The 12,529-nt window shown below is 32.3% G+C and overlaps 1 protein-coding gene across 7 annotated transcripts in view; it reads right to left on the bottom strand.

Moving 5' to 3' along the window:
• akap9 (A kinase (PRKA) anchor protein 9) overlaps nt 1-12,529 on the bottom strand; it is a 231,256-nt gene that overhangs the window by 140,919 nt on the left and 77,808 nt on the right. For 6 of the 7 annotated variants that reach the window (XM_039736927.1, XM_039736923.1, XM_039736925.1 and 3 more), the window contains 4 exons: nt 9,766-12,354; nt 8,667-8,747; nt 5,203-5,416; nt 2,677-2,762 (listed from right to left, as the gene is read on the bottom strand). In XM_039736927.1, the coding sequence (XP_039592861.1) occupies nt 2,677-2,762; nt 5,203-5,416; nt 8,667-8,747; nt 9,766-12,354 (2,970 nt within the window). The remainder of the gene's footprint in view (nt 1-2,676; nt 2,763-5,202; nt 5,417-8,666; nt 8,748-9,765; nt 12,355-12,529) is intronic. The other variant, XM_039736922.1, reaches the window with a different exon arrangement.

Here is a 12,529-nt window from a genome sequence, read left to right as displayed (position 1 = left end):
GGCCGGTGTCTGTCGTGGCGGCAATCCCCGAACCAGGGGAAACCAGCGTTGAGGGGAAAAAAAACAAAACATTAACTATAGCCTAAGACTGTCAAAAATGATTTTATTTTTAAGCTATGGAAAAGTTATAAATTTATATTTAATCACAGAGTGCCATGTGCTTTTACACAAATTTTCTAACTACCACTATTATCTGAATCTTTCCTTTAATTAATTACAGTGTTAAGATTTAGTTAGTAACTTAATACAAAATATTTTGGGACACAGTTGAATTGTTGAAGATATTAAACAGATCTAACCACACATAGATATATATTTTCACTAATGCAGGATTTACCGAACACACAGATATGTAACATATTATATACTTAAGTTTCTTATATATACACATTTTGGATTAATGGTAACAATTATATAATACATTTGCAAAAAAGTTTTTGAAAAATCTAGTTATTACTTGACTAATGTATTCATAGCTAAATACATTTTTACTTTCTCGTATATGTAGTATAGAGAAAATATAGTTGTCGCGAAAATAATTTGACCGAGATTTTGATGAATCTCCACATTTCTTGCACTTTTGAACACATTTAGACCGTTTTTACAATTATGTCTTTTTGTGTATGTACGGAAACATGAAAACTTGAGAAGGCTTTGAGCTAGATGAAATCTGAAATGAAATTTGGCATATATGTGTTATATCAAAATGTTAGTTTTCTATCAACTTTTGAGCAACATACGTCAAATGGAAGTAGTACTTTGCCTGAACACATTTCAAAATTTTTCAAATAAACTGGTACATAGTTTAAATAACCAATTAACTGAAATTTTGTATAGTAGTTTTTCATGTGAAATTGCTTTATAAGAAGAGAAAAATATTTGAATTTTATATTGTCATTAGTTAGGCTAAGAAACACATAGATACAGAATTTCACCTTAATCGGATAACCGGAAAATGATATCTTAACAGGTATTAGCAATATTACATATGCATTACTACTATTATATAAATAAAGATAAATAATTTTAATTTTGTATGATCACTACTTATCGTTAGATATAATATTTGACGTTGATCAGGTGACTGGAAGTGGTATATTACCGACCACAAAAAAACAATCAGATTTGAAATTTCTGTTTGATCAGATTACCGGAAGTAGTTCTTTGCAAAATTAACTTGCATTATAAACAAAGTGATTGAAATTTTGTAAGAAACACACAGATATGAATTTTCATTATAATTGGAATTTATGCTTTAAGTGTGATGCTTTACAAAACACTGGCAAATTGGCACTCACCAATGCCTTTAAAAAAATAACTACTAGTAACTCTAGTTAGTATATGGAAGTATATTTCCGATGTGTGGTATTGATCATTGTGACGCATCTGGTCTAATACAACTTTATTGCCTCGTAGGATTGACATTTTAATGGGTGTCAATTATTTACCCAGAACTAGGGATTTTCTAGAAAATACCCCACACCTTGATTGACTGAAAATATTTCAACATGCTTTCTTTAAAGTTGATTATGTGATATTGTTGAAACAAGTTTATCTGTAAAACAAATTATCATATTTTGACATTTAGGTACTTGTTACTGTCTTTCTTAAGACAAATTGTGTTCCAGGACCGTTTTCAGATGTGTTTTTTTGATATTTACTTTTTGCTTTTTTTGATTTTGTGCTTAAAATACAGTACTTTTAGTGATTTAATAGTGTTTGTGAAATTTTCCTCATTGTGCTGGTTCTGAATTTCCACAAAGGGTTTATTAATTCATTGGTAAAATTAAGAAACTTAGTGTTAGTAAATGTGTGTTCAATGCTTATCACATATGATTATCTACATATGAACACTAACAGTTGGCAAGTTTGTTTTTTATCACGTTATTTTGTCAACGAAAGAAATTTATTTTATCAGTAATTACGGTGGTTGTTTGAACTAATTTAATAAATTATATTACGATCAATGAAATCATTGTTTTATCATTTTTCCAGTAAGAGATTATTTTTAAATAAAATATATTGTTTAAAATTTCAAGTTTTGAAATTTAAATACAGTACCCTTCTGATTTGCACTATGCATTTACTTCTTTGTCCTTCCGTTTAATTCCACAAATTGTATTTTATATATGTTTTGATCTTTCATCAATTTTGCACTGTGAATTCATTGACATTTCTTCTTGTTGTCCATATTTTTGGATTGCTGAACTTTTTTTGTTACCTACATTTAATTTTTTATTTGAAAATGAGAGTTAAAAAGCAAACGTCATCGTAAAGGCAGAAGAAAATTAATCAGTTGCCTGCACGGTTATGCTCTGATTTTTCATATAAACAGAATGAAAGAGTTAAAGACTGTTAGAACAATATATAATTATTCATCTTATTTAGTAACAGTTTATTAACTACGCTGCATGAATTATTTTTAACTGTTATTTAACTTATCAACAACGCAAAGAAATTACATGGTATAAACAAACTAATACAGTAATTGGAAATTTATCTAATCTGGTAAAACACTATCAAACAAACTTGAAATTTGAATAGGTATGTGTTTTATTTCAGAAGCTGACATTGTCATACAATTATTACATATTCTCTACGTATATGAGAAAGTCGAATGGAGAACATTCCAGATTTCTTTTTAATTAAAAATGTAGGTTAAGTTTAAAGCATTACCAAAATATATTGCTTGCATTCTTCTGATGTCATCTTCAGGAGCGTACGAATTTGATTGTGTGTAGATCTCAAGCCATCACAAAAATCTAAAAAAAGAAATACATTTTTTTTAACATTACAGCAAAATGCATGATTAAAGTAAAAATCATGTACAAGTTAAAAAAATGTATGCATGGCATAAAATTCAAGTGTATTTTGAGAGATTTGAAGTTTGTAGTAGAAAAAAAAATCTATTCCTGTTCTTCAGCTTTTTTTCAGTGTAGCATACAGTATACTGTATATAGTGGCTGGGTGTGGAAATGACAGTTCAGGTAAATACTACAGTACATGTTTACATGAAAAGAAAAAATCTTACAAAACCACGCTTTGAGAGCATTTTCTTCCATTCATTTCTAGATAAGCTGAATTTTTGTTTTCATGCTTGCATTTTTTACCTTTACAGTTATGAAGACCATTTAAACATACCAGTTATGTCTTCAGGCAACAGACAGATTATGACAGTATTGCAAAAATTTGTGCAAATGACCAACATGACAGCAAATTCAGGTGTTCATATGAGAACCGGCTGGTATTTCAATAATTTGTACTGGGTATCTATTCTGCAGTGGTAATTACAGGTGTACAAGAGAAAATGTTGAAATAAACTCGCAAAGTAAATATTAAGCAGTTGATTATTCAGTAGGTGAGGTTTTAAAAATGTTTTTCTGTTTTAAGACAGTGAATTTTGAAAATTTGACACTAACTTTAAAATGATAATGATAGCAGGTGCTTGGCATTTTCTGCGAATAACCCTTTTTAGTCCAATATTTCCCATGCTCTAATGGCTTCTAAAAGCTGTTCTATGTTAGAGGACTTTGAAAATCTGCCAATGCATTTTAAATGCAAGTTTTTACATTTTCAAAAAAGTATATATTATGTTCTATTTCAGACATCACAATGAAAATTGAAACTTTTGTGACAAAACTTGAAGAACATGTTCCAAATTAAAAAAAAAAAAAAAACAGTCCACAGAGCACCAATTTGTTTAATATGGTCAGACAGACAGACATGATGACAGTAGCTGCTGCTCATTTCATGTAAACATATCTAAAAATAAATTATTGATTAAGCAAAACATAAGTATAATTTAAGTAAATTAAACCAAATAACCTTAAAAGCATTTCTAGTTTACAAAATTGCATAATATTCAAACTAGCATTTTGCTATTTTTAGTAATGTAAAATACAATCATATACTTAGTTATGCTTTAAATAACCCTGAATGCTGATCAAATAATTGGCTATTCTTTAGGTCACCTTCAGAGCTAACCTATTCTGATTTGTATAAGAGCTATCACCATGTAATTTGGAAGCACCAAGCACCCAGTTACATTCTATATTATGTTCTACACTTATTATTATAAACCTTTCAGTGTTTGTTATCAGAAGTAGATAATACTGTGCTAATTAAATGTATGGTTTTTATGTGTGCTTCTCCAATTAGTTAATAAATGAATTAGTTCCAATGGACAATAATTCAATTAGTTAACAGATTTAAAACACTACCTAAATTAAGATAAACATGGCACTTATTTGGCAATGAAGAGCCAAATGAAATCCAACATAGAGCAAACTGAAATCCAAAAAACATGTATTCCAAAAGGAAAGTGTGTTTTAAACAGGATTAATCTATTCAAAATGACCATACATTATTTACTGTTGGTTGCAGTGTTAGGAGAGATTGTGAGCAAGCGTGTTGGGCTGTGCTCTTTAAATGTCATGGTCAAAAAAGAAAAATAACTTTAAGTTTGATAACCGAGATGAACTATGTCTAAATCTGGGGTGCCATGCAGTTCAGAAGAGAGCATTTTAATCTGAAGAAGGAGGAAAAAAAATAACACCTCAGAGAGATCTATAAATAAAAAGGTTTAAGAGATGATGATGTTAATCTAACACCTCACAATGGTCTCATACTATTTTTGATTCATTATTTTTCCTGAGCAGAATAAACCATTTTATCCAGATGCTATATATATACAGTATATATAAAATATGTTATACTTTGGATAATAAGACATCTAAATAGTGACGCCTTCCAGCACTCCACACTCTAACTTCAAAGGAACCTAGCCTAAAAAGCAGCATCCCCTTCAAAAGAGCTTAACTCTTTGAATTTACTGGTGTCTTCTAAAAGAGTGTAGTCTCCTAAAAATTGCGCATTGCCTACAATTTAAATGTATGCTAGAAAATAAATATGTCTAATTAGAAAAATCTATCCAAAATAATAAAGCAACCTGTCCAGAAGCCCATCTTTTGTTCTTGATCTTATCTTCAACATAGTGCCACTGAATTTATAAATGCAGTTTTGCTACATAATGCCTAATTTCATGTTAGAATCCATTACCTCAACACTGCACATTTTAAAGAGCGTTTGAAGGAGCGAACTCTTTCTATATTGTACATGGGGCTCCACCATGCATACCTGATACTCAAATAACTCCATTACTGTCAGAAGTTACTGTATATTTTAAGTGTTAATATTTCCTACCTGATTTTTGTTTTTTCAATATGTTAAGCTCCTTATTATAGTTTTCTTTAAGTATTTTAATCTCCTGTCTGTGGCAAATTGTAAGATCCTCTTCAAGACGACGAAGGCAGCACTCTTTTTCAGACTCCAGACTTTCCCGTAATAGATCAAGCTGAGCAGCATAGATCTGAGTCAGACTTATGTGCTGTGCTTCCATCTGTAGTTTAAAATCTGCCTGAAATAAAATAAAACAAAATTACTTGGTAATTATGTTAGTCTTAGTGATTTTAACTTTTAATATGAAACGATTTTTTATAATATAAGCCAACTGCATATTAGGACTCAGCATTATATATCAAGGTGTTTAGGCTATATATCAACACTCATGGAAACAAATTATGCTGTAGTGGTGCTATTTAGATGTTGGATATAAATAAACCTTTCTAATCATATTTTTCATTATTTTTGTATAAACAAATACCAATAAACAACTTCAGAAAATGCAAACTTTTGGAATTATAAAAATAATGTGCTCTGGATATTTGAATAGAGAGAAGTGCTGAACTATTGCGATTCTGTGGAAATATTGTGAATCACATTCTTCTATAAGACACAATGGGGTATATGGTCATAAGCTTTTTCCAATTCTATGAAGCACATGCTGATAGGACTAGCAAATTTCTATGACCACTGAAATATCTGTGTAAGGACAAAGAGTTGGTCTATTCTACCACTTTCAGGACGAAATTCACAGTTCAAATATACAAATGTCTGTTCAGTACTTTAACATAGACTTTCCCTGGGAGTTTAGAAAGAGTAATCTACAGTGTATATAGAAAAGGATCAATCCTCTTCAAAATACTCACATTTTGTTGCTTTGCAGACTGAAATGAAGACACACACACAGAGAGAAAAAGACGGAGACTGAGGAGAAAAAGGTGAATGTCCTTGCGTGGCCTAGTCAGAGCCCAAACTTAAACCCTTCTGAAAATCTGTGGAATAACTTTAGGACTGCAGTCTACCAATGATCACCATCCAATGTGACTGAGCTTGAATAGTTCTGTAAAGAAGAGTGGGCAAATATTGCACAGTCTAGTTGTGCAAAGTTGGGACACAAGTATCTCAACAGACTCATGGTTGTAATCAAAGCAAAAGATGGTTCCACAAAGTACTGACACAGGGGGTGATCCTTTAATTATCTCAGTGATTATGTTTTTTATTTATTTTTTTCTGAACTGTTGCTATTATATCTTTCACTTGGTTGTTATAAGTTGAATTCAGTAAATACAGCTGAAGAAATACTTTTGCTTGTGTCTTCATTTCAGGCTGCAAAGCAATAAAACGAATATTTTGAAGAGGGTGATTCTTTTCTAAAAACACTTTGTTATTATAACACATATGCCCTTGTCACCCTTTCTAAAAATAGAAAGTTTCAAGGCACTATCCTTGCCTTCGACAAGACACTTAAGAGGTACATTATCCAAAACACCATTACAATATCCAGTGACTTCAGCATTTCCAACAAGAGATCTTCACCTGTGGCCTTACTGTTATAGATTGTTTTAATCACCACAGCCACCTTATGAATCTCACAATGACCAATTCTTTTAAAATGGACTCCTTCAAGGACAAATCTACATGGTAGGGCAGTTCCTCATGGTGCTCCATCCAACTCTCAAGGATATCACCAAATCAGGTCAATGATCCACACTCTTGTTGAGAACAGCCTCGACAATGTCCCACTACTTTTGTTTTACAGAAAATTTTCAAGGCTAATTCTTCATGGCCTCATCAAACCTTTCCATATACTGTATGGACCTTAAGTTACATTAGTGCTGCCATCTTTTTGACCCCCAATGGTACCTTTCACTCAAACCTAGAGACCCTACTCCTAATAATACTGCACAGAATAGCTCTTTCATCAACTTGACAGTTTTCCTTTCTGTTGGTGTGCACCAACATTTCTTAGGTTAGCATTAAAGCCAGACAAGGACAACTTCTGGCCAGAGCTCCTTGTAGCTGCCTTCACTACTAAGTGTTGAACAGGGTTTGTTCAGACTCCATGTCTCTGAACCTCCCCAAAATGCAGGAAAACATTTTCTGGAGATGGGAATTGAATACATTCTGAACAGAGGTACAGTATCTGTAGTCATTTAAAAGATACCTTCATTAACTGTTAGGATTCTTCAGGTCTGTCTGGTGGTGCCCCATTCAACTGAACCAGTTCATCAGTTAGCAATCAATTAATAGCTCAAGCATCTCTCTATCTCAGTATCCAGGTCTCAGATCAAATGAGAAAATTACAGAGTTAACCAAGGTGCTCCAAAATGCCCCAAGGAATTTCAGGTACCAGGTAAAGTTATTAGCATCCTGGTGTTTGAACATGGTATCCCTTATTAATTATCCATAACTAATCACAAAACTTCAGTAACAATTTACCAACTGGCTTCAGATCAGAAAGGCTAGTCTAGATATCTTTCATTTTCCACGTCTACCTGGAGGTCTGGACTATAGAGTGATTAAATGGTACACTTTACAGCACTAACCCAATGTCTGAAAAAAGGCTGCACTCACTATCTGGAACAAACTCCTACTGTATGGTACCCATCCATGGCATTCTCAATGGAGCAATTCCAGCACAGTAGAGACATAACCCTTCACAGAGAAGTTTGGTCCTAGAAACACTGCTGAGTATAGAGGCAAGTCTAATTATATCTAGCTATATTTAGTATTTTTTGTTTTATAACCTTAATCACAGATAACGTTTCCATGTTCAAAGAGTCAATTCCTAAGGTTTAGATTGTTTGGATCTGTCAAAATGATTCTCAGAACTATGTTGTCTAAAGGCATGTGCTTCAGTTAGTGTTATCCAGTACAAATTGGTCTAAGGGGGTAAGACCATGGGAAAATAACCCTCATTAAAGTACCAGCTACTTCTAAGAGAATGTTGTCCCGAACAGTGATACAGAACCCACTCCTAGAGGTAAGCCTAAGATTAGTGTTTGTTGAATGCCTGGTGAACAGATGACCCATGTAACTTAGTACAGCTTTGGCAGAAAAGTCTTTGTAGAGCCTCAAGATTATTCTCCTTCAAAGTCCTTATAAGAAGTAGCTTAATAGCAGTAGAAGAATGATGGGAGTGTAAGAAATACTGAGTAGAGAGATTTGTACTAAAAAAAATGGTTTAGTTGACTATAAACTCAGAAAGATGAAAAATAAAAACAGTAATTCTATTTATATTAGCTGAAAGTACACAACAGAACATAATTTGCTTATAAAAACTTATACAGCTGAAAGTGAAATTGACAATATAAGCATAATCAAGAAGTCTAATGCAAAGTACCAATTTAAATTTCAATAATAGCATATCAAGGCATTAGAGGAGATAAAAGAAATCTGGAAAGTTATTCTACACAAGTAGTCTTATTTCAAAAAAGTTCATAGAGCATATTTGATACTGTATATCAATCATTTAAACAACTTACTTCTACATTCCAGTTAACCGATTTTTGAGAAGGGCTTAACTCCATTTCTTTCCTAATACAGCTGATAGACTGCTGTTCATGCTACAAGAAAACAATTTTTTCTTAATTTTGAATGTTGTTTCACATCTTAAAAACAACTAAATTAATAAATACCAAAGGTAATGTAAAAAGATCCTGAAGTTACAATAAAATTATACATCAACGTGTTTAAGGTATAAAGGCTGCTACCCATGCTAAAATGTGCTTATTATTTATACATGCAGTAAAATACTATAATATGTGACAGCACATTAACATTCATTTAAGACAAATATTAATGAATCAGTAAACTTAAATAACTAAAAAAGGAAGAACACTGTACAAAGTAGTAAAATGCATACTTAGTTGAACATTATTTTCTAGAAATCAATTATGAAAGCAGACTCATCAAACCAAAATAATGATAATTATAATAATAATGTATGCCATCTTTACTGCTGGCTAGGTGGATCTTATGAAAAGAATCCTTGTAAATACTACAAAATAAAATAAAGGAGAATAAACTGATTTAACAAAAAAAAAATAAGATGTTTCCAGACCATTCAAAATGATCAAAGAATGGATCTTTTATGAACATTAATATAAAATAAGTTGCCTGAAATATAGGAACATGTTAAACACAAAAGTACAAAACAATTTTACTTGAACTACTTATTTTTCCAAAGTACTGCACATAGAATCTAAGGTATTATAACAAGAAAACTACTATAAATGAAAAACTGTAGTATGTATCACGCTTCTGTTTAAAGAAATTTAATTAAATAATGTACTTAATTCTAAATTACATGCAGAAGTGCATAACTAAACCTGTCAAATCATTCCCTTCGTCTAAATCTGCCAGTATTCTGTTGCCTACAAGCTTCTGTTTACCTATATTATATAGAGGGAAATACTTTCAAAAGAGAAACAAACAGCCCAAGGGTCTCTTCCATATAATTATTTACAATATGAAAATCATCCATTTCACTTGCATTCCTGAGACACAATGTAATGCTTTTTATAGCAAATAAAAATATATTTTATCTTCAGATATTCCATTCAGGATACATTTATTAGCTACCTGTTTTACCTTCTTGTCTTCTTCAAGCAGCTCTATCTCACCACCTTCCTGATGCAGCTTATTCAGTTGTTCTTGTAAAATTAATATCTTTTCATTTAGTTTAACCAGTTCCTTATCTTTTTCATGTAGCTTTTTCTGGAGTGATTCTTCCACTAATGTCTTCTGTTGAACAAGCTTTGCTAGCCCCAATTGTTCAGTCCTTAATGAGTCCACCAACTGTTGCAGCTGTTCTCTGTCTGGCTCAGCAATGAGAGCAAGTGTTTCCGCGTTAGGTTTCTCTTTAAGAACATGGAGTTCACCTAACAGAGATTCCTTGTCTTCACTGAGGACCACCTGCTCTTCATGCAGTTTCTTTATTTCTACATATGCATTCTCCAAGGACCCCTGTAGCATAGACACTTTCTCTTCCAAAAGTGATATTTGTTGAAAATGATCCTTGACTGTACACATATCACTCTCAGCAGCCTCTGAAACTGTGACTATAGAGGACTGCATGTATTCCATGTTCTGGTTATGAAAAGAACCCCCTTGTAATTTTGATTGAATTTGCTCCAGCTCTAGACATTTTGCAAAAGTTTGTTCATTTTCAGCTTTTAGAGCCTCAAGCTTAATATGAAGCTGATTAATTTCATTTTGCTTTACATTCAATTCCTCATATGTTTCTGCCAATCTTGAGGTCAATTCGTGTTTTTCCCTTTGTATAGCTACTAGCTTTTCCATTAATTCTGTTGCATCTTTTTCAATAATCTCCCCATCCATCACCTCAGGTCTCTTGAGTTCTTTAGATTCTGGCAAAGTAGATCCAGGGAGATCTACTACTTTACTACTTTGTAGATCTTGTATCTGCATTTGCAAGTTTTTGAGATCACTTTGGTATTTAGCAGTTTCTTTTACCATCTGATCCTCTAAATTAGCTTTTACTTTTAAAAGGCATGTGTATTCATCTTTCAGTTCCTGATAATTAACTTCAAAGTTTTTCTCAGCAAAAGAAAAAGTATTTTTTTGTGTTTGAATTTCTTCTTCTAACTGAGCAATATACTTTTTAAGATCCTCATTCTCAGAAATAAGTGTCTGTAACTGGGGCTGAGCACTAAGTGCAAAAGAATGCTCACGTAAGTCACCTGTCAAGTTAATGGATTGCACTTTTTCCTCTAATGCCTCCTTTGATTGCTTCAGCAAATAATTTTCAGTTGTAAGCTCACTGATTTGTCTGCTCATTACATCCTCTTTCTCTTTCATTTGTTTTTGCAACACATCATTTTTAGCTTGAAGTTCTTGTATTTCTTGATCCAATGTTCCCTTTTCTTTTTCTTCCTTTCTTAGCTCTTCAATTTCAGCCTGAAGCTGCATGACTTTTAAAGCCATTTCCTCGATTTTACAGTTTTCCATTTGCTGACATAATTTTTCATTCATTTTTGAGATTTCACCTAAGAGGTTCTCTTTTTCCAAACTTAAACAATCTCTTTCAGCTTTTAATTCATCTAGTTGTTCATTAAGGGTAGTTTGCATCATTTCAAGGTTCTGCTTATACTTCAACTCCAGCTCATTTTTTAAATTTTCAATGCTCAACTCGCTTTCTTGTTTCAGATCTTCCTTAAGCTTCGTCAGTTCCTCCTCATGGCTAAACAACAGCTGAGTTCTCACCTTATCCAGTTCAGCTTCCTGTGACTCTGCCATTCTGTCCAATACTGCATCTTTCTCCCTTTCTAACATTTCCAGCTTGATCTTGTAAGTAGTAATCTCTGTTTCATAATTACATTTCATCTCCTTTGAAGTTTCTGCAGCAGCAACTAGACTTTCATTAAGGTCATCAACAGCAGCTTTAAGTTTTTCAATCTCATTAATTTTATTTTCTTGCTCTAAAAAACTTTGAGAAGATTTGGCAAGTTCTTCCTTTGCAGATGTTAGGTCCTGTAAAAGATTTTCAACTTTCCTCTGCAGGTGTGTTCTTTCATCAGTAACTTTAGCAAGCTCCTCTGAAAGCTCTTGCTTTACATGATCTTTTTGTTGTTTTGTCTCTTGCAACTTCTCTTTCAATTCATTAATTGTCATTGTCAATGTATTTATTTGATCCTGATTTGACGCATTCCCAGAAGATATCAAGAGGTCAAGCTCCAACCTGTGCTTAGTAATTAAATTATCAATTTCATTTCTATGCTGTATATTTAGTTCCTGTTTAATTTTAACTATCTGTTGTCCATACATTTCATCCAGTTCTGCTCGCAACTGCTCCATTTTCCTTTGTGTATCAATATTGATTCTTTGTATAATTTCTTTTTCTGACTGACTTTCTTTGTGGTACCGCTTCTGAAGTTCTTCAACAGTTCCCATTAACTGCTTTATTTCGTCTGAAGACTGCTTTTCCCTTTGCCTGGAGTTATTTAAGTCAGTTGTAAGGCTTTCTAAATCTTGGAATTTACTTTGAAGTTGCATGCCTAAATCTTCAAGCAACATATCTGATGCAGATAATTTTTCATTTAATTCTGCTATTGTATTTTGGTGTTCTTTAATAACTATGCTATGCTGTTCAATTAATTCTTCCTTTTCTTTAATACTTTGTGTTACATTTCCCTCATGTTCACACGCAACCTACAAGAAATATATTAAGAAATATTAAAACTACAGCCACAATAACAGATGTAATTATTTACATTTAAACATTTAATGACTTTTTTTAACATTACTGCTAAACAATAATAATATATCCATGAACTATTAATATGTACCACGGTATAAAGTTTAAAATGCAAAATACAATGGCTGA

This window comes from Polypterus senegalus, chromosome 15 (assembly GCF_016835505.1).
Source record: "Polypterus senegalus isolate Bchr_013 chromosome 15, ASM1683550v1, whole genome shotgun sequence".
Taxonomy (NCBI): Eukaryota; Metazoa; Chordata; class Cladistia; order Polypteriformes; family Polypteridae; genus Polypterus; species Polypterus senegalus.
The sequence above is the reverse complement of the archived record's forward strand: the minus strand, read 5'-3'. Positions and strand labels throughout refer to the sequence as shown.